The 21,201-nt window shown below is 48.6% G+C and overlaps 5 protein-coding genes across 5 annotated transcripts; 3 read left to right on the plus strand and 2 right to left on the minus strand.

Annotated features, from left to right (window-relative positions):
• Positions 1 to 195: 195 nt before the first annotated feature.
• Positions 196 to 1,345, minus strand: BDV27DRAFT_122713 (GPI anchored serine-rich protein). Its single transcript, XM_032065694.1, has 2 exons — positions 580 to 1,345; positions 196 to 518 (listed from the first exon to the last, which is right to left on the minus strand). The coding sequence occupies exons 1-2, from the start codon at positions 1,119 to 1,121 to the stop codon at positions 410 to 412; spliced, it is 651 nt and encodes a 216-aa protein (XP_031931306.1). The 5' UTR covers positions 1,122 to 1,345; the 3' UTR covers positions 196 to 409.
• A 5,166-nt stretch (positions 1,346 to 6,511) lies between these two features.
• Positions 6,512 to 8,240, plus strand: BDV27DRAFT_142180 (dual-specificity mitogen-activated protein kinase kinase; the record flags this gene model as incomplete). Its single annotated transcript, XM_032069918.1, has 4 exons — positions 6,512 to 7,243; positions 7,336 to 7,627; positions 7,684 to 8,053; positions 8,111 to 8,240. 4 exons carry the CDS (start codon positions 6,512 to 6,514, stop codon positions 8,238 to 8,240), a joined length of 1,524 nt encoding a protein of 507 aa, XP_031931307.1.
• A 1,170-nt stretch (positions 8,241 to 9,410) lies between these two features.
• Positions 9,411 to 12,480, minus strand: BDV27DRAFT_122719 (secretory pathway Sec39 family protein). The gene is made up of 3 exons (XM_032065695.1): positions 10,922 to 12,480; positions 10,717 to 10,870; positions 9,411 to 10,659 (listed from the first exon to the last, which is right to left on the minus strand). The coding sequence occupies exons 1-3, from the start codon at positions 12,453 to 12,455 to the stop codon at positions 9,573 to 9,575; spliced, it is 2,775 nt and encodes a 924-aa protein (XP_031931308.1). The 5' UTR covers positions 12,456 to 12,480; the 3' UTR covers positions 9,411 to 9,572.
• Positions 12,481 to 12,577: 97 nt separating this feature from the next.
• Positions 12,578 to 13,354, plus strand: BDV27DRAFT_122720 (uncharacterized protein). Its single transcript, XM_032065696.1, has 3 exons — positions 12,578 to 12,703; positions 12,831 to 12,967; positions 13,080 to 13,354. The coding sequence occupies exons 1-3, from the start codon at positions 12,676 to 12,678 to the stop codon at positions 13,224 to 13,226; spliced, it is 312 nt and encodes a 103-aa protein (XP_031931309.1). The 5' UTR covers positions 12,578 to 12,675; the 3' UTR covers positions 13,227 to 13,354.
• A 1,459-nt stretch (positions 13,355 to 14,813) lies between these two features.
• Positions 14,814 to 21,018, plus strand: BDV27DRAFT_51668 (DNA-binding ATPase). Its single transcript, XM_032076828.1, has 4 exons — positions 14,814 to 14,928; positions 14,990 to 15,007; positions 15,068 to 20,443; positions 20,509 to 21,018. The coding sequence occupies exons 1-4, from the start codon at positions 14,918 to 14,920 to the stop codon at positions 20,804 to 20,806; spliced, it is 5,703 nt and encodes a 1,900-aa protein (XP_031931310.1). The 5' UTR covers positions 14,814 to 14,917; the 3' UTR covers positions 20,807 to 21,018.
• The last annotated feature ends 183 nt before the right edge of the window (positions 21,019 to 21,201 follow it).

Consider the following 21,201-nt stretch of genomic DNA (forward strand, 5'->3'; position numbering starts at 1 on the left):
ATGTATTGTATACTGTAGTGGTTGCAGTTGGGAATTACTAGATTTGTCTACTAGGTCAGTGGGGGAGAGGGTATTGAACTTGGAGTGATGAAAAGGTTGTGAAAGCGTCATGGCTTACATTAAATCGTAAACAGCGACCGAATCGCTTCACATCTTCGAAGCGATCCAGAAGCCAAACCAAGAAGAGTAACAAAGAAAAAAAAGAGGTATAAAGAGTATGTGTAAAATATGAAGCATAAGAAGTCAAATGGTATTAACTCTCCCCAAGAACCACACACAAACTAAAGACAAACCCCGTCCAACTCTGGTATCATCCACACAGCACGTCCATTACTAGATTTCCCCCCGCCCTGCAAGCGGAGCCGGACTCACGAGTGAATCGGGGCTACACTATTGACAAGAAGGGAATTTAAGCCAGGAAGAAAGCGGCGGCGGCGGCAGCACCGGCAAGGCCGAAGGACTGGCCGACGGTGTTGGCGGCACCGGTGAAGAGAGAGCCGGGGCCGGAGGAAGAGGGGCTGGGATTGTTGTTAGTGTTTTTGGTCTTTCCTCATGTTTGGAGGTTGGGGAGAAACTTACGTAGCACCGCCGCTGGGGGCAGGGGTACCGACAACAGGGACGGAAGAGCTCTTGCCAGGGGAGACACCGGTGGGGGTGCCAACAATGGTAGAGTAGGTGACGGTGGGGATGCAGGTGGTCACAGCGATGACGGTGGTGCTGCCCTGGCTAGACTGCTGAGGAGGCTGAGGGATGACGGGGCTGCTGCTGGAGGGAGCAGGGGGGACGCTGCCGCTGGGAACCTGAGGGGGGATAACAGGAGAGCTGCTGGTAGGGACAGCAGGGGTCTCAGCGGGAGGAACCTCAGAGGAAGATTCGGCAACGGGAGGAACCTCAGCAGAGGAGGTCTGAGCAACGGGAGTCTCAGTGGTGACAGCAGCAGGGGTGGTGACTGGCTCAACACCCTCAGGGGTGGAGGTCTGACGGCCGGGGCAGTCGGTGACGGTGGGAGCGCAAGAGGTGATGGTCACATCCTCGGTCTGGTAGACGGTGTGGACCTCACCGTTGGGGAGGGCGGCAGCAAGGCCGGCGAAGAGAGCAATGGTGGTGGCAGAGAAACGCATTTTGACTGTAGGTTTTCTAAACACGAGATAATATAACCGTCAAGGTTGATTTATTGGTGTTTTATTTAGCGGTAGGCTAAAAAAGAGAGTGTGGGTAGTTGGTTTGGTTGGTAAAAGAATGGCTGACCGAAGTCAAAAAAAGTTGATATGCTTCAAGCAGGAAGTTTGGACTTGAGAGAAGGAACGGATTGAAACAAACGAGAGAAACGACGGGGGAACCTGGAGGCTTTGTATGAACCGGGAGATTAACCTGGAGATCGTCCCAGGGACGAAAAGGGGAGAGGGGACTGCAGGCGAGTGGAGAGGGCTGCAGATACTGGCTTTGCTAGACTCTGAATCTATCAATTGGTGAACTGTAATGCGGTGTGTTTCTCCAGGAGAAACAAAACAACCTCGACTAAATCCAATAGGCGGGCGCTTCATCATCTGGATGGGGCCGCCATTCTCATGGGGCTCGTGGGATGGCGGTTTGAAGCATCATGGTTGGCGGATGTGGCCGTCGAGAAGAACGACTACTAGTGAACTAATTTACTAGTTTCGTGATTAGCTTCGCTGCCACAGCTGGTTCCAGTCAATGCTTGCGCTGCTTGGGTTCAGTTCAGGAAGTTGAGCGCGCTGATGATCTGTCGGTCACTTTCTTGATTCAGTTATAATCACGAATGGCAAAAGATCATCATAAACTATTTTCTTGACTGTACAGTAAGACCCGAGTATTTTTATCCCAGACAATATTGTCGTAGTACTAACACCCCTACTAGTAGTAGAAGCATGGAAATACTACTAGTGGTAGTAGTAAATCTTGTTGCCATTACACAATTGTCATTGTAACATCCACTACTAGTAGTATGAAACAAAAAAATTCCCCGTCCGGAAATTAGCTCTGCGCCCAAAACAATCATTGAGTGATACATCCATGTATCCTGGGGCAATTTCAGGGGAAAGTATTTTCATCGGCCAAGCCACAAGGACGTTGAACAACTCCCGATAGATGTTTCAAGTTTCTGGGTCAAGCCAATCAGGGTCCTGGAGATACTTCCGTTCCTGACGCCATACTCCACTTATTCAAGTCGCCAACAGCCCGCTGTGGCTCTTGGGCTCCACCCATGGGCCAATGACTTGAATACCTAAGTCCCCAGTGGGTTTTCAGCCCCACCAACCCCTGTCTCTCTGCTACCATTTTTATCTCGATTATTTTTCTCAATGCGAGGCAAGTTGCTACAGAAATGATCAATTTTTGAGTAGAACAGAATTTTCTCTTCCTTCTGTAACCATAGAGTACGGAGGGATCTTGTATCGATTTTTCATAAAAGTCACAAGACTCGGAAATGGGGTTTAAATCAATTTTTTAGTATCCTTCGACCCAATGGTGCTCTGCATCACGGTTTCCTTCCTCGCGTCCGACATGATAGTAGGACGTGTGACTGCGCCTACAAAGTGCTGACGGCCGGTTCCGTTGGTAATCGTCAATCTCATGAATAACGCAATTGTAAAATCCCCGAATAGGGTTCAGACATCCATTTATTGTTCTCGCCACACAATCGTGTTTCTCCGAGTAAAAGCTCTTCATCTAATCCCTGTCTCTGTCGGCGGTCTAGAAACGCAGCCGATGTATCTAATCAGCCCTGTTAATTACATGAAGGAAGCTTGGCTGATTGTGCTTGACTCGACAAGACTAGGGCTCGACTAGACCCTGGTCGGTGTCATTAATTGCTTATTAACGCTAAGACTGCCAAGGAGGGTAAGGATAGCGTTGTACGAAGTACTCTGTACAGTTACTAGCATTCGTTTACACCCTGGTCGGGTCTGGCCTGACTAGTCGATATTCGCGTTGTAGTGTCAGTCATAGCAATAGTACTAGTAATAGAAACTTTCTGGTAAAATGCCGAATCGATTAGTCGTGGTTAGACAGGATCCCCTCTGCTCGCGCGAGAAACCATTCGGCTTGCCCTCGGTACATGGAATCGGGGTGATTGCGCCATCAAAACCTAGACATGACCTATGTAACGTCTCCCAGGCCCGAAGACGCTGAGACATGATTGTCGATGAGGAATAGAGTCTGGTAGAGTTATCAAACTATTGAAGAACCTATCGCTCCCTGAACCTTCTCCGGAATATTCTGTGGGGACAAATCACCCAGAGTGTTCGTGGGCTTCTTTTTTTAGGACTGTTGTCTACCGGATAATTGATAAAGAAAGGGGTGCTCATCTTTCCGCAGAGAGTGTCCACACTTCAGGGGGGCCTGCTCGAAATTAGAATCGGGGATAGGTAGGACTAGGTAATTGACTGATTGTTAATCTCTCAACGGGATCTGGATATTATCTGGCATGATCCCGTTGCGACCTTAGACCAAGTCGAGCCCAGTCCTCAAAGACTATGCAGCATTAGATTCTATGGATGCGTTTGGAGAAAACATATTGGTGCTCTCAGCCGTTCGCACAACATAAGGCGGTTAACTGGGTTCAGGGCTCCACCGATCAACAGGGGAAAAGCCCAATGATTCACGGCAGTCCGCACTCTCGAGGTGCGCAGTTTACCCCGGTGGACTGGCATAGACAGTTCGAACAACCATGACTTCCCAAGGCGTTACCCCAGGTTTCGAATTGAGGGTCTTCACGCATACTACAATACACAATAGTCTCGTCCTTTAAACCGAAAGATTCGTGGAGCATGACGAGCAGATCTAAATGAATGCTATGTGCTATATAAGGTGAAAATTCCATATCTAATGCTTGAGACGATGCGCACAGAGAAACGCACGAACAGACAACGGTGCTATGTCGGTGCCCGAGTCGCCGTTTCCCGCTCATTGTTTCCCATCATCGCAGGAAACCGATAGATCCAGTGGGGTTTTTTTACTGAGGGATCGTCCATCGCCGCGCGTCTACCAAGAGGGTTTTTTTTCCCTCTTTCTACACATTTCTTATGTGTGCCTGTTGTAATTATGATGTCTTCTATCTAACTATGTACTCCGTATATATGACGATAATTGACGATAAGTAAAAAGAATATAACAGTAGATAAGCGACGATAACTGCAGCAAATTCCACGCAAAATCATCTAGTTGGTCTGTGAATCGTCTGAACGATGCAGCATATTAGATGCCACGATAATGGTGGTGCTATGACCGATATCATGGCCAGAATACGATTACGATAAGTTCCTCTAAATCGTCACCAAGCCATGGTTTTTTTTTTTTTTTTTTTTCCACGGAGCCTGCACGGATACTACGAACTACGGAGTATTTCCAATTCAACGTCACTTCTACTATTATTAAGACGCTTCTCCATCGTGTATGGCGGTGCACTTATGGGGAAGGGCTATTTTAAGCATAGTGGTGGGCCGGACTCGAGATGCACGACGAATCAATCCCATTGCCATGTTGTCCAGTGCTCCCGTGCTTTTCCCGTCTCTCTCGATCATTGTGGCGTACGGGAGCTCGGGCATGAGCTAATAGTAGCTACTATGTATATGATGTCAGTTTGAGTGGATAGTTTGGAGTTGAGCTGGTCTTGAACAGGCTCGCCGTCACAGGGCTGAAGCTTTGATATCGATGATATATGTGCAGTAGTATGCATTAAATCGATCATCTGCCGACATGAAGCACGTGCTCTTGGCTCACAGACTCGGACTCACAGAGGCCTATGCGTCTATGTTGGGCTGACGCGTTCAATTTCTCCTGTAAGGTGTCTTTGATTCAAAAGTACTGGTCATACTCCGGAGTAGTAAGACTGTCGTTAGTCATGCTTATTTGTCTTGTATACTACTATTAGTACCATATACATGAGAGAAGCTATGATGGATGGTTCCTGTAGACCGGATAATGTGTCTCTTGTTCCGAGAGCTAATAATAATGATGATAATTGCTAGTCAAGCTCGGTTACGATTTCAAGTTAACAAGCATTTCATCAGAAAAGTGGGGTGTGATGTAAAACATTGACCATCGCAGTTGTTTGAAAGTGAAACTAAAATAACCAAAAAAGACACTGGATCGGTCTTAATTTAGTTAGTTACCGACCGGAAATAGAAACCTACAGGTTCCTTCCTGCAAACTAACTGAGTAGGGATATTAAGAATAGTATCTATTTTGGTGGTTAATTTAGGATATTTATGATCGTAGGAGTTTTAATTGATTTCTTTTTAAATTTATTGAATTTCTTTTTTTGAATAATTCGGATCAGATATTCAACGTGGTTCCGTGGTATGTAGAAAAAAAAAATCTGTGTTTCTCTCCCTCTTTTTTTTTTTTTTTTTTTTGGGGGGTGGCCAATTTGATGGATGCCTAGAAATGCCTGAGGGGTCAGGAACCGGATCACGCTACGAAGGGGAACCGACAGACGGATCTCAGATACAACAAACCTACTGACAGAACTCTGGGACCTAAGAATTTCCTCTGTGCTCAAAATGGAGTCGGTCCCTGAACTAACGAGGTTGATAGCATATAATAATAGCATCTGAGGGAACGCAAGGCCGCAGAACAAGCACCAAGACCCAAGTATCAAATAAAGAACGGTCTTTAGGCGCCTTTTGAAACCGACTGGTTCCACCGAGTCAAGTCAACATCATCTGTCCGAGTGTCCACTGGCGGAGCCTTATGATTGGCACTAATCCCAGAGAGGGATGAACAGTGGAATATTATTAGCTGAATGAAGGTCCAAAAGGTCAAGAGTTACAATCTTTGAGTCCAACCGCCGGCGTGCCTTTTTTAGCCACTTTGTGATTGACTGACGGACTGACAACTTGACAAAAACGGGCCCCATTTGAATCCAATCCAATCCGGCTTTTTTCTCTCTCACACTCGCTCTTCTCCTCATAATCATATTAATTGAAACTCTTTCCGACCGTCATCATCTTTGATCAATCCTCCATCCCTTCGTCTTTTCTTTTTTCTATTCTTCCTTTCTTCCCTTTTTTCCTCCCTGTCCTCCTACTTCGGTACTCCCACTAACTAACTACTACTACTACTACAACATTTCTTACATAACGACCTTCTCTTCGTCTTGAATTCGAGACCTTTATTGTCTCGCCTCTTATCAAACATTCGCTTGTTTGCTTTATTTTCCTCTTTTCAATTCTCAATACTTAAGAACTTAAGAACTTAAGCTTACATTTCCCCCTCCGCTTTCTCGCGCGCGCGCTCTTCTGTCGCTCGATCAAAGAAACCAACCCCTCTTATCTCAGTCGCCTTTGCCGCGTGTTCAGCCCCACGGCCATCGTCGTTCTTCCGAACGTCCACTTCTCATTCTACCAATCTTCCTGTTACTTTCTCTCTTCTTCTCTCTTGAACCCTTCATTCTTTTTTCAAGGTGTCTAAATCAAATACCGCCGATCTGGCTACCTTGGCTGACCCCAACGAGTTGTTCTTGCCTGGGGAGAGGCAAGACAATCTCGCCATGTCAACAACACCCGCGGTTCCCCTCCTCAAACCGCCCGTGCCGGGTAATCGCAACAACAGCAATGGCCCCCGACCTCCAAAGCTCACCTTGGGGATTCCCCCATCACCCAACGCTCGTCCCGTCACCGGTAACGGGATACCTGCTCCAGCGCCCGTCCACCCACCCGCTTTAGCCCCCGAAGTGCCACAACTCCAGCGCCCGTCCACCCGCCCGGCGCCCCCGCAACTGCGACTTGCGACCCCGATGGGTAGCAGTAAGAATATCCAACAAGTCAATGGTCGCCCAGCTCCCCCGCCTCTAGCCACCAGTGGATTGAACGAACCGAACGGACACTCGCGGTCAGGTAGCTTCAACTATTTGGATGGAAAGGCTAGTGGCCCGGCATCTGCTTCATCGTCAAACTACTCAGCGTTATCATTCGCCATGGGTCTTCGTCAACCACAGGGTAGCACTCCGGATCCGTCTTCTGCTATTAGTTCAGTTTACTCCGATCGGGAAGGAGGTGTGCAGATGGAGCGAGACAACAGCGTAAACGGATTGATTCCAGATCTCGACAAGTTGAGTTTAGAAAAGGGCAGGCCACTGGAAGTTGACGATTTGGATGATGAAGGCTGGCTCGCGGCCAGTGAACAGAAGAAGATCGTGGAGTTGGGCAGTCTGGGTGAGGGAGCGGGAGGTGCGGTCACTCGTTGCAAGCTCAAGGAGGGAAAGACCGTCTTCGCGTTGAAGGTGGGTTTATTTCACTTTCTTTTGCTCTTTCGGAAGGGGTTCCAATCTTCATATTTTATCTCTCCTCGTTACTAATCATGCGGCTGTTGTAGATTATCACAACCGACCCCAACCCAGATGTGAAGAAGCAAATTGTTCGGGAGCTCAACTTCAACAAGGACTGTGCCTCAGAACATATCTGTCGGTATTACGGTGCATTCATGGACAAGTCTACCGGCACAATTTCGATCGCGATGGAGTTCTGCGAGGGTGGCAGTCTAGACAGTATCTACAAAGAAGTGAAGAAGCTAGGAGGTCGAACAGGAGAGAAAGTGCTGGGTAAGGTCGCAGAAGGGGTATTGAACGGTTTAACATATCTGCATAGCAGAAAGATTATTCATCGAGGTGTGTTCATTTTGCTCACAATGATCAATTCAACTCACGCACTAACCAGAATGCAGATATCAAACCGTCGAATATTCTTTTGTGCCGCAACGGACAGGTCAAGCTATGCGATTTTGGCGTTAGTGGAGAGTTCGGCACCAAGGGCGATGCCAATACATTCATTGGCACTTCCTACTACATGGCCCCCGAACGGATCACTGGTCAATCTTATACGATTACATCGGACGTCTGGTCTCTAGGCGTAACGCTCCTTGAAGTCGCCCAGCATCGCTTCCCCTTCCCAGCCGATGGGACTGAAATGCAGCCTCGCGCTGGGTTAATCGACCTCCTTACATACATTGTCCGTCAACCGATTCCTAAATTGAAAGATGAGCCGGATAACGGTATTCGCTGGTCTGATAGCTTCAAGTACTTTATAGAATGCTGGTATGTGACCCCATTTGTATTAGCATTGACCATGCGGAGGACTTAACTTTTTGCTAGTCTCGAGAAAGAGCCTCCACGAAGAGCTACTCCATGGCGGATGCTGGATCATCCTTGGATGCTGGACATGAAAAACAAAAAAGTCAACATGGCGAACTTCGTGCGACAGGTGTGGGGTTGGGACAACTAGAACTTTCTCCGCAGCACCACTCATTCCTTTGCAACCTCCCTCCATGCCTCTAATTGCTACTCTTCATCATAATATATCGCATCTTTACGGTCCCTTCTTACGCTTACCAGTGGCTGGCCGTTGGTTGACCAGGTTGTCAAAAGCATACGATTTGTGATTATGACGACGCTCATTTGCCGCATTGCAACGTCTATCGTTACTGGACTCATGGAGTTGGGATTGATTTTTACCTGATCATGCATGCCTTTCCTTTATTTTTGCTGATCCATCACGGGCAGTTGTATCCGCCCTCTCAGCCTCGGCTTTGTCGCCAGCCGAGTCTTCTTTGCACAAAAACTGCCAGCGGCCAGCGGTGCTGACGCTTCTCGGTTTCGTCCCTTGTTTTATTGCTGCTTCCCTTAGGACACGAGTGGGAGAAGTTGCTATTCAGGTGTTTTTGTCTTTATTTTCATACCATCTCGTATTTTCTCTGAGCCTCATCTCTTCTTCGGCACATACATATTGTATAAGCTTGTCATTGGTTTGTTTTGATTCTGTTATCCAAGAGCATAGCAACTGTGAGATGGAAAAGATCCTCTGTATATCGGCAGATTATACTGCATACAGGAAGTAGCGCAGAATATCATCAGCATTTTCTCTTATAACTTTCTTCGCGTCTTCAGGAGCCATGTCTCAGTAAATGGCTTTCACACACCATATCAAACATTCTATATAACCGAAAGTTATCGGACGACTAACGAGAGAGAGAGATATATATATATATATATATATATATGATAAAAAGTTGTACTGGAAGTTGCTTTACCTCGGGCATTCTATCTAAAAAATCAATCAAAATCAAATATTTTGTAGTACTTAACAAACTAGTCAGAAATTGAGTTCAATTCATATCCCTGGTCCAACTCTCATATTACGAAGGATACAATAACCAAATAAGAAGAAAGGCCCTGACAAGCATTTCCAAGACCAAGTCTGACGTAGGTTCTGCTCTTGGTTATTCTGGCACGTCTTTTGATTCAAGTCACTCTAGCGGAATATATATAATGCTTGCTACCTTCGCCCTGCTGCACAATAATGTACCAAGTCCCAATATATAAAATACATCGTTCCAAACCCCATGCAAATCGGTTTGATATTCAGGCGCCAATTCTCAATAGATTTATGTCAATATTATAGTTGAGAATATGTATTTTGATGATTAGAATAAATTGCTAGAAACACCGCGCAAAGCCGCTTGTACAGGATATCACATAATGGAAGCATTATTGAAAGACCCGCCAGAGGAAACAAAAACCATCGTCGTACTCATTATGAAAATCGGGGGGTATGGTCTTAGCGGTTCACTGGTTGAGCACCTAAGACCCATCCGATACCGCTGACTAATCCGCCTGTTACCATGTTACTGACCACATCTCGCTTACGCACTCTCTCCTCTGTGGAGTCCTCGCTGAGTCCACGAGCGTGAGATGATGACGTCGGCTGTTGGTCGGCAGTCGTGGTAGCGCCGTTGAGCGGGAACGCGTTCTTGTGGAGGGCTAACGCGGCGCCCCGGGCAACTTCGAAGAGGCCCATGGGGGCTTCTTCAGCGTTGAGGCGGTCGTTATGGGCTCGAGCACGTCTGGCATGTTGTTTCTTTGTTTCATATGCGTCTTGTTCGCTGTCAGTTGGTCCGAAGCCGCCAGGGACAGATGAGAGGTTGTCTCCCTTGGTGTCCCATAGTTCTTCCTCTTCGGCTTCGCGTGCGCGAAGGCCGTTCATCTCTTCGTCGCACCGTCGCCAGGCGCCAAGGATCTCAGGGAGTGGGTCGGGAGAAGGGACGAGGATCAGGGCAAGAGAAAGAAGTTCCATTCGTTGGGAGAGTTGGGTTATTTGGGCCTGGAGGTTGGAAGAGGAGGACAGCGCAGGGTCACGGTACCGGCCAGCATTGTAGACAGCACGCCAGGAGATGTCATCCCTTACGGCCGGATTTGTAAGGGGTGAGGATGTGGATAAGAGAGATGGAGGAGTGAGACGCGTGAGGATGTAAGAATATGCGGTGCCGAAATCATTGGACGAGAGAGCTGACGAAATTGCGAGCGACATAATACGTCGCTCGGCTGTGACAACAGCATCCTCCTCAGAAGTAGGCGGAAGGTCTACGTCGTCGCTATCGGAAAGGCGAGACGAAAAACCAGCCGCAACCAGATTTCTTCCGATTGCGAGAAGATCGTCCACCTTCGTGTAGGCTTTTGAGTTTTGATCAAGCACCTTCTCGATCAAGGAAAGGGGGTCGGGGTGCACACGGATACTGACGGGTTGAAAAGGAACACCATGTTGCAAAGTGAGGGAGTAGAAGGATAGAGCATGAGTTGCTGATATGAGGGCACGAATCTCCTTGAAGGAGACAGATTCCGGGAAGTGTGGTTGGAAGGCTTGCAAGCTGCGGATAATAGTTAGCTCCTGGGTCGACCTGGTGTTTATTTGTACCACGACTTACATATCGTACGCTCGCTTCATGCCTCCCCTAGTTCTGTTTCCATTGCTAGCGTTGTCATAAGTTGTGAAGATGGCCTCTTTGACGGCTTCTTCAACTTGGGCTGAGCTAAGGGCAGTTTGGGAATTTATATAGATATCAACGGCCAAGTTGAATTCTATACTGATTAGTCTCCACAATATAAAAGCTGGGATAGATTTTTGCTCACCCTTGATCTCTAGCAATGCCTTCAAGATCTCTGCCTCCACCACATCTCTTGAGACCCTCCAAAAAAGGCCATGACAGGGTGAATTACTTTCATTCCCTTCCATTTTGTCCGAGCCCCAATGCTGCAGCCAGAGAATCTGCTGGCGAACGTCCCGCCAGTCATGGCTAAATTTTGTTTGTCGTGCAATAGAAGACACAACGTTTCGCAATTCATGTAGTTGCGTATCCTGGCTACTATGAAGGCAAATGTTGGCAGCTGTTCGGCAAGTAACAGAATGTCCGAGTTCGGCTAATGTCTTGATGGAGAGGAGGATGGCGCTGAGGAACGATATAGAGGAAGCAGATGGGGATGTTAGTGGGTTCGATGCCACCAACAAAGCGTTCTGCAAAAGGGACACCCTCGATGACGAAGAGATCTGAGATGCATCAAACGTCACCGAAGGAAGTGCTGAGTTGTTTGGCGAGGTGAACAATTGATCCTCAAGACTCAACAACTTGGCAACTCGCGAAAGGACCTTGATTGAACCTTCTAGACAAGACTTGCCTGTATCGGAAGCCGTATAGATAACAGCAAGTCCCGATTGGCCGTATCGAATATTCAGATCCTTCGACACATCGTGATTATATTTTTCATTTTCTTCCTCAAAGCCTCCAAGGTCCGTATCCTCTGGACCATCCCAATTAAGGAAGGCATTCACAGTGCTCTCATAATCCACTAGGCTTCGCGCCAGCAGCCACTCGTTCACATATTGCCATCCAGAGATGTTACTACTCTGCTGTTGGGTGTTAACTTGAGGAAGGGAGATGGAGTTGGCCTCCGCAGCCTGATTAAGTCTACGCCTTTTCGACCGGTTGCTCCCGTACATCCACGGGCCAAGTAGTCCGCGTAAGTTGTTCACTAAATCCATGCTGTTCTTCTGAGCACCCGTCATCGAAAGAAGTACATTGATCGCGGTGTGGCTGTCCATCGACTCTAGAAGGTCCAGAGAGAATGTCTCATCCTGACTGGGATAATATTCGTAGTTGAGTCGGAGTACCGGTAGTAAGCTAGAGATGAACCATGTCCGCACAGTCGGTAAGCGCTGGTAGAAAGGTAAGAGAAGCTCAAGGATAAGAGGTTGGAGGGCGGTTTCCAGATCTATCCGATACGCCCGATGTATGAGGAATTGAGTTAAAAGGTCAGCAGGGTCTTGACTGTCTTCGTCGTCGTGGTACTTGAGTGGTAGTAAACGAAGCGTCCGTACACGTTTCTTGGCTGCAGCCTCAGAGAAACTGTCGACAGGAGAAACATCGATATCGTCGCCGTCCGTTTGCGACCGATGACCATCTAAAAGCTCCTGGAGTACCGGCGTGTAAGACTGGGGCGCTGTGCTTTCCGGTAGAAAGGTCAAGATGATGCGAAGGACTCGTTCAAGAGGAAGATAGCCTGGAAATTGGGCTTGGACCTGTGGTAAGCGGGAGACATTCCCAGTAACACAAAGATGGGTAGCTAGAAGAATCGCATGGGCACCGGATAGTCGACCAGAAATCGCCATGGCGTTCAACAGCGGCTCATTCGCCGGGGGAAATGAGGGAAAATAAAGAGGGTGATGTGGTCGGGAGCAATACTTAGTAAAGACGTCAAACGCTGACGCTCGGACCAACTTGGGCGGAAAGCGGCGAATCGACCGGAAGAACCTCATCGCATCCTGACCTCCGCTCCTACACGCTGTGCCCGCTCGCTTTCCCCTCCTCTCATCTACCACCAAACACACAATGGCTTCGGGTTTCGGTCTCAATGGCGGTATGTGTTCTTTTTATAATAATTGATGCGGCAATTGCGGTCACAATTGGCTATGGTTTCGTGGTGCTCGGTCGCGATACCTTTCTTTCGATAGCCCTCCCCGGCTAATACTTGCGTTCTCCCACAGGTCCTTCCCGCTGCTACAACTTCTGGCAGGAAGTCCTCGGCTGCTACGTCGTCAATGCCGGCGATGGTGAAACCGGCAAGAAGAAGTGTATGCCCGCTTTGGAGGATTACTACGAGTGCCTGCACCACAGAAAAGAGGTAGGGTTTCGCCCTTGCACAATGGCACTTTGCTCGTCAATTCACGATGCAGTCGAATGTCCTGGTGATTTTATATGTGGTTCTGGTATATTCTGACATCATGGACCTCCAGGCTTTGCGAACGATGAAGATGCAGGCCGCCTACCGGAAGGCCGAAGCGGCGCACCCCCGGGAGAACGCGCCCAAGGCAGAGCAGATTCGCAGTTTGGGGCTGCTAGGGAAGGAGGAAGAGGCGTCTGCTTTACTGACGAAGGCTTAAGGGGATTTTGAGCACACTAGGGGTGCGGTTCTGTTTTTGTTGTTTTTACTACCACCACCAATGTCGTGTTGTTATTTTCCTACTTGGAGTCCCTCAGTGTATAGAAATGGACAAGTCTATTATGCGCGCTGTTTTCGACGAGGATTGCAGAGTGTGATGCCTGCTGGTAAATGCTGTGAATCACCGCAACCCGGTGTTCCGGGACGACACGATGATCGCTTCCGCTGCTACTGTTTTTTTAGGTTTAGATATGTACGAGGTAGTAGACTCGATTTCCCCATATGAGAATAGCAAGAAAGACCTAGTATGCCAGTATAGAGTATTGTAGGTGGCAGTGAAGCATTAGGACGGTGAGGGTTGTACTTTAAATATGTTAAGGGCAAAGAGCCAAGTACTCCGCAGATTATATATATAAACTAAATTAGGTGCCGTTTGATTGGAGAATCAAGCAACGTGTACTAGTCATCGCCTGAGGCAGACCTTGGAGGGTCACCACCGCGTGGGAGGCTTTCGCATGGGACAAGGAATTGTATTTGGGCCGTCTCTCGGTCGACGTGTGAGTGGACAAAAGAATCCCCTTCCTTCACGATGAGACCATCTGGCATTCCTTGGCATGTTTGGGGGAAATCGACACAAGCTTACGGAGAACTCATACGGGTAGGGAACGAGAAAAGACCCGGTGGACACTCTACTTCTTGTGATCTTTGGATATCTGCGATCAACTCGAGACCTTCCGGTCGTAGGAATAAGGATATAGTGGTACCTGCAGCTAAAAACCCACGGATCACTTCGGCCGCGAGTCTCATCATGATGATGGACATTGGCAGCAATTTCGCGGCCGTCGATCGTGAGGTTGGCGCAGGGAGGATCACGTGACTATAAGAAAACCTTTACGGGAGTGGGGCATCTAAGCCGGTTCGGGGTTAGTACAGGGCCCAAGCATGGGTAGGCGCGCCCAGCCAAAGATGCCCCCAATGATATAAACAGGCTGCGTGACCTCGAGGGGGAAAACGAAAGCACGACGGGAACGACTTGTTGATACCTCCTGGGAGCTTGACGGCCCATACTTTAATATCGGCTCTTTTACTACCACCACCGACAACCTCCCTTTCCCTCTCCACTTTTGGGATTAATATTTATTCTTATTATTTTTATTATTATTATTATCATTTTTGTCTACTTCTGTCTTTATGCTCAAAAGTTTCTTTATGGTCTTTATTTTCTTAATACCTTTGGGCCTCACAGATGATCGACTTAATAGTGTGAAACTCGCTTCATCTAGTTTCTGTTATTTTTGTTTTTCTTCAGGTTTACTTTAATTCTCCACTCTGTCGGATCGATCGTCCTACATTTACTTATTTTTCTCCCCCCCGTCTCTGTCTTCCCTTTTAGTTCCATCCGTCAAATGGCTGTGACGTGGGTGTAACGGTTCGGTATACTTTACATTCCTTACCTTCCTGACTAAGACCTTCCGTGTACTAACTAAGTTGGAAGGATCCCCCATTATAATATCTGAGGCGTCATCGGAACTCTTTGGGCTTGGCAACTTTCTTTTCTTTTTTATTGTTTTTATTTTTTCACCTTTTTTTTTTTTTATTCACTCACGATTGATCGTGTATTTAATACAACCTCAATCATCTTTTCTTTTCCCCCACACCTCTACCCTCTCTGTGAAGAGGTGATTGCCCGCCATGACCTCCAGGTAAATTTTAACCGCCCAGCCCTGTCATATTTAGTATCCCACGCTAACCATCTCGGGACAGGTTGGATCGTCTGGTCACGTGAGTCACTATACTTGACTATTCTTGTGCTGAGAAGGTCGATGCTAACCAATCTCACAGCTTGCTTGAGACGGGCAGCACGCCTCTCATCCGGAACACTGCCGCCCAACAGCTGGCAGATGTTCAAAAGCAACATCCAGATGAGCTGTTCAACTTACTGGGGCGTATCCTGCCGTATCTCAAGTCGAAATCATGGGATACCAGAACAGCTTCCGCCAAGGCGATCGGGCTCATTGTCACAAATGCCGACCTCTTTGACCCCAATGAAGAGGATGGCCTAGAGATCAAAAAGGCGGACGATGATAACGATCTCGCAGTGGAGATTAAAACTGAAGAGGCGCAACTATCTCCCTCGGATGAACTTCTTCAGCTAGAACGTCTGGATCTAACCTCGATCTTGAAGTACGGAAAAAGGCTACTAGGTAGTGCTGGCAAGGAATATGAATACTCGCTGGCCGCCATGGATCCAATATCTCGGTTGCAGCATCAGAAGAAGACATTGAACTCCCGATTGGGCCTTGCAGGGGAGTATATCGAGGATGACTTGATCGATGACACTGATTTAGTTTTGAAGACCCCGGCTATCAAGGAGGATCCATCTCACACGCCTGCTTCCCGAGAGAACAATCATCAACTCTCAGCTCCTGTGTCAACACCAAGTGAGCCTGCTAACGGAGAGGAGTCTGGACTGAGCAAGCGGCAACTGAATCAACTGAAACGAAAAAATAAACAGAGTGCGAAGATGGGTGCGAATAAAGTGCGCGTCGTCGATCTCTCTGCGCGGAAGACGTCCGACGTTACGACACCGTCAGTGACGACTCCGCACCCTATTAAAGCAGAGAATGGAGAAGAGCGGAACGGCGATTCGAAACCAGACTACTTCTCTCTTGAACGACCGTCTGGTGATGACGACTCGAAGATCGTCTCTGAATTCAAAGGAGAGGCCGCTCCAGAAAAGCCTCTAATTCAGCCTGAGATATCCGACGAAGGCCCCAGCATCGCATGGCCCTATGAACCAATGTGTGATTTTCTCATGGTCGATCTGTTTGATCCAAATTGGGAAGTTCGACATGGGGCAGCGATGGCCCTCCGAGAGGTCATCCGCGTTCAAGGTGCTGGTGCCGGGCGCTTGCGAGGGAAGAGCAGATCTGAAAATGACACGTTGAATCGCAAATGGTTGGATGATCTTGCTTGTCGCCTTCTTTGCGTTCTCATGCTTGACCGTTTCGGCGACTATATCTCTGACAACGTTGTCGCTCCCATCCGAGAGACTGTAGGTCAAACACTAGGTGCTCTCTTGTCTCAACTCCCATCCCGTTCCGTCATCGCCGTCTATAGATGCCTATACCGGATCATCATGCAAAATGACCTAGGACTAGAACGCCCCATTTGGGAAGTTTGCCATGGCGGTATGATCGGTCTCCGGTATTTGGTGGCAGTCCGGAAAGATTTGCTCGTCAAGGATGCAAAGCTCATGGACGGTGTCCTGGAGGCAGTCATGAAGGGCCTGGGTGATTACGACGACGATGTGCGTGCAGTGAGTGCGGCAACTCTTGTTCCTATCGCAGAGGAATTCGTGACCTCTCGGCAGAACACGCTCGGCACTTTGATGAACATCGTTTGGGAATGCCTTTCCAATCTGCAAGATGATCTCAGTGCCAGCACTGGATCAGTGATGGACCTTCTCGCGAAGCTCTGCACGTTCCGTGAAGTTCTCGATGCTATGAAAGCGAATGCAGCTGTAGACCCCGAGTCGTCGTTTGGCAACCTTGTTCCTCGCCTCTATCCTTTCCTGCGACATACAATCACGAGCGTGCGCTCGGCCGTTCTTCGGGCTCTCATGACATTCTTGCAGCTAGAAGGAGATGGCACTAATGAATGGGTCAATGGCAAGGCGCTCCGTCTGATTTTCCAGAATTTACTGGTTGAGCGGAATGAGACTGTTCTGAAATTGTCTCTTCAAGTTTGGTCAGAACTACTCAAAGCTCTCGACAAGCACGGGGCCTTCAAATCAGAAGGTGAACTGTTGTCTCACATCCAACCTCTTATTACCCTAAGTGTGGCTCCTTTCGGCGTTCCTCGCTATCCCATCCCAATGAATGCCTCCCTCTTCATCAAGCCGTCTGGTGTACCGTTCCCAATGAGCGCAGCTGCACCAGCAAAGTCCTCGCCAAGTGCCTTTAACAATACCTCTGATGCGGTCAAGAAGAAGGGTCGCAAGGCAGAGAAGAAAGAGGTGCCCCCACCTTCAGCTCACAATGTCGATGGCCATATGCTGCAAGGTGATATTGACCTGGTAGGTGTGGACACCATGCTGCGGTCTAAGATCCATGCTGCAAAGGCTCTTGGTCATTTGCTCTCTCTTTGGGATAAAAACGGACTCCCAAGCCTCTGGCAGCCTATTCTGCACGGTCTCAAGCACTCGGCATCCACTTCCCAGCTTGCAACTGCTATGATTATAGAGGAATATGCCAGAATTGCAGGATCGGACAGCCCGTATACTTCTGTACTGTGTGAACAATTGCGCCCAATTATTGAAGGGGACCGTCCATCATGGTACGGCGACATAGCATGTTACCTTCATGTTGCACGTGCACAATGTCACTCATTGCTGAATGCCTTCCGGGACCACGCTCATGTTCCTGGTTCGAGATTGCCCGTTCTGGCTGTCATTGTCCAAGGTGATGCTGAGGCTGGCCCGAGCGCCTTCTCGCTGGCGGACGCTGAAAAGGTCGTTGGACCCGATTTCGAGCGCCTGAAGAAGGGCCTGGCACCAGCTCAGCGTATCACAGCTCTTCAGGTTCTGAACGACACAAGGGCAACTGCAGAGAGTGCAATTAACGAAGCTAGAAGCGTCCGTGAAGCAAGGGACCTGCGTATCCTCGCTGCCGCAGCGGGTGCTCTAGTTGCCATGCATGATATCCCCAAGAAACCAAGTCACATCATTAAGGGAATGATGGACAGTATCAAGAAGGAAGAGAATGCAGAACTCCAACAACGATCTGCTACTGCAGTTGCTACTCTGGTGGAGTACTATACCACCGCTACCAAGCGGGGCCCTGTCGACAAGGTAATTGGTAACCTGGTGAAATACTGCTGTGTCGATACGTCCGAGACTCCCGAATTCCACCACAATGCAGGTCTGGAGAAATCGATTCTATCCCTCCGCAAAGAAGAAGATCGCCGTGACCATCCGGATGCAGCGAAGTTTGAAAGGGAAGCAAAGGAAGCAAGAATTATGCGTCGCGGCGCTAAAGAAGCCTTGGAGCAACTGGCTGTGAAGTTCGGCGCGGCGCTTTTGCAGAAAGTTCCCAACCTTGCATCTCTGGTTGAACGGCCGCTTAGAGATGCCCTCACCAATGAGCTCCCAGCAGACATTCACGACCCTGACAATGAGCTTGGCCAAGAAGTCGTGGATGGTTTGTCCACTCTGCGTGCCTTATTACCCAAGTTCGATCCTGGTCTTCATCCTTGGGTTGTCAGTCTAATGCCCCTGATTGCCAAAGCACTGCAATGTCGACTGTCTGTGATCCGGTATGCAGCTGCCAAGTGCTTCGCAACTGTCTGCAGTGTCATTACGGTGGAAGGCATGACCATGCTAGTCGAGAAAGTACTGCCTACTATTAACAATGGTCTGGATGTGCACCACCGCCAGGGAGCCGTAGAATGCATTTACCACCTTATCCATGTGATGGAAGATGGAATTCTACCCTATGTCATCTTCCTTGTCGTCCCCGTCTTGGGTCGCATGAGCGATTCTGATAACGATGTCAGGTTGCTAGCCACAACGTCATTTGCAACTCTAGTTAAGCTTGTTCCCCTAGAAGCTGGTATCCCAGATCCTCCTGGCCTCTCCGAGGAATTGCTCAAGGGACGAGAGAGGGAAAGGAAGTTCATGTCTCAAATGTTGGATGTGCGGAAGGTGGAGGAGTTCACCTTGCCTGTGGCGATTAAGGCGGAGCTTAGACCTTATCAGCAAGAGGGTGTCAACTGGCTTGCTTTCCTCAACCGCTATAACTTGCATGGCATTCTTTGTGACGATATGGGTCTCGGTAAGACTCTTCAAACAATTTGCATCGTCGCCAGTGATCATCATTTACGAGCCGAAGAGTTTGCACGGACACAAGCGCCCGAGGTCAGAAAGCTTCCGTCCTTAATTGTCTGCCCCCCGTCGCTTTCTGGACACTGGCAACAAGAAATCAAGCAATACGCCCCGTTCCTTAAGTGTGTTGCGTACGTTGGACCTCCGGTAGAGCGTGCTCGGCTGAAAGGTTCCCTCGGTGATGCTGACATTGTCATTACCTCCTACGACATTTGCCGAAATGACAGCGATGTTATTACCCCGCTGAACTGGAACTACTGCGTCTTGGACGAGGGACATCTTATTAAGAACCCAAAGGCCAAGGTCACCCTGGCTGTTAAGCGTGTCGCAAGCAATCACCGCTTGATTCTTTCCGGTACCCCCATCCAAAACAATGTGTTGGAGCTGTGGTCCCTCTTTGACTTCCTGATGCCTGGTTTCCTTGGCACTGAAAAGGTATTTCTGGATCGTTTCGCGAAGCCGATTGCTGCGAGTCGTTTCAGCAAATCGTCCTCCAAGGAACAAGAAGCCGGCGCGTTGGCAATTGAGGCCTTGCACAAACAGGTGCTCCCCTTCTTGCTTCGTCGTCTAAAGGAGGAAGTTCTTAACGATCTACCGCCAAAGATTATTCAGAACTACTATTGTGATCCTAGTGAACTTCAAAAGAAACTCTTTGAGGATTTCACGAAGAAGGAGCAGAAGCAGCTGGCGAACAAGATGGGCAGTTCAGAAAAGTCCGACAAAGAGCATATCTTCCAAGCATTGCAGTACATGCGGCGCCTCTGCAACTCTCCCGCGCTTGTCGTTAAAGACGGGCACAAGCAGTACGACGAAGTCCAGCAATACCTTCATGCGAAGAATTCTTACATCCGCGATGTTGCACATGCCCCTAAGCTTAGCGCTCTGCGTGATCTCCTCCTCGACTGTGGCATCGGTGTTGAACCGCCAAGCGAAGGGGACCTGGGTACTGGTGCAAGCTACGTGAGTCCCCACCGGGCCCTGATCTTCTGCCAGATGAAGGAAATGCTCGACATCGTGCAAAGTGAAGTCCTTAAGAAGCTTCTACCCTCGGTTCAGTATCTCCGTTTAGACGGCAGTGTAGAAGCCACCAAGCGCCAGGACATTGTCAACCGATTCAATACAGATCCCAGTTACGATGCCTTGCTTCTGACGACTAGCGTTGGTGGACTTGGTCTGAACCTGACAGGTGCCGACACAGTCATTTTCGTCGAGCATGACTGGAACCCGCAGAAGGATATCCAGGCCATGGACCGTGCGCATCGTATCGGCCAGAAGAAGGTCGTTAATGTCTACCGATTGATCACCAGGGGTACTTTGGAGGAAAAGATTCTGAAGTAAGTTCTCTTCCGTTTTTAAAGTTTTCATGAAACCACGACACATACTAACTTGTCTACCCCAGCCTCCAACGCTTCAAGATCGACGTGGCATCGACGGTGGTCAACCAACAAAACGCAGGCCTAAACACAATGGACACAGACCAGCTCCTGGACCTATTCAACCTCGGAGAAACAGCCGAGAATGCCGAGAAGCCCAGCGACAATGCTGCGGGCAACGAAGTTGACATGGTTGACATCGACGGCGAAGTCAAAGAAAAGGGCAAGAAGGGCTGGCTCGACGACCTCGGCGAGCTCTGGGATGACCGTCAATACCAAGAAGAATACAACCTGGACTCATTCCTGCAGACGATGAAAGGATGATAGATGAATCATTCCCAAACATCAGTTTCCCTAAACAAAACTTGTTGTGCCACTGGTGGACTGGAGTTCTCAGGCTCGTTCTTATCGAACTTCGCAGATAAGATACCTCAGCTGCAAAAGAGCATCCGCCAGTCATGCTCTTATTATTTCCTGCCTTATCCCCGTTTCCACCCCTCTTCTTTTCACCTTCTGATCCTATCTTATTACTAGACGACTGATTGAACCCGGCTGGGCGTTAATTAATGTTGTACATCCATCACTCAGATTCTCTCCTCTTTCCCCCCTTGTTTTCATACGAACTGTATCCCAGGAGTTGGGCGGCGATCTGTTTGTTTTCGAATTTCTTACTTTTATCTTAATGATTCATTGAATCATTGATTGAACGAATGACTCGG

This window comes from Aspergillus caelatus (genome assembly GCF_009193585.1).
Source record: "Aspergillus caelatus strain CBS 763.97 unplaced genomic scaffold BDV27scaffold_25, whole genome shotgun sequence".
Lineage (NCBI taxonomy): Eukaryota > Fungi > Ascomycota > Eurotiomycetes > Eurotiales > Aspergillaceae > Aspergillus > Aspergillus caelatus.

Coding starts and splice junctions, on each gene's coding strand:
- BDV27DRAFT_122713 (XM_032065694.1), bottom strand. CDS start 1,121: ATGCGTTTCTCTGCCACCACCATTGCTCTCTTCGCCGGCCTTGCTGCC. Junction 519..579: donor GCCCCCAGCGGCGGTGCTAC/GTAAGTTTCTCC, acceptor CAACAATCCCAG/CCCCTCTTCCTCCGGCCCCG.
- BDV27DRAFT_122719 (XM_032065695.1), bottom strand. CDS start 12,455: ATGGCGATTTCTGGTCGACTATCCGGTGCCCATGCGATTCTTCTAGCT. Junction 10,871..10,921: donor GGCATTGCTAGAGATCAAGG/GTGAGCAAAAAT, acceptor TAATCAGTATAG/AATTCAACTTGGCCGTTGAT. Junction 10,660..10,716: donor ATGAAGCGAGCGTACGATAT/GTAAGTCGTGGT, acceptor TATTATCCGCAG/CTTGCAAGCCTTCCAACCAC.
- BDV27DRAFT_122720 (XM_032065696.1), top strand. CDS start 12,676: ATGGCTTCGGGTTTCGGTCTCAATGGCG. Junction 12,704..12,830: donor GGGTTTCGGTCTCAATGGCG/GTATGTGTTCTT, acceptor GTTCTCCCACAG/GTCCTTCCCGCTGCTACAAC. Junction 12,968..13,079: donor GCCTGCACCACAGAAAAGAG/GTAGGGTTTCGC, acceptor ATGGACCTCCAG/GCTTTGCGAACGATGAAGAT.
- BDV27DRAFT_51668 (XM_032076828.1), top strand. Junction 20,444..20,508: donor TTGGAGGAAAAGATTCTGAA/GTAAGTTCTCTT, acceptor TGTCTACCCCAG/CCTCCAACGCTTCAAGATCG.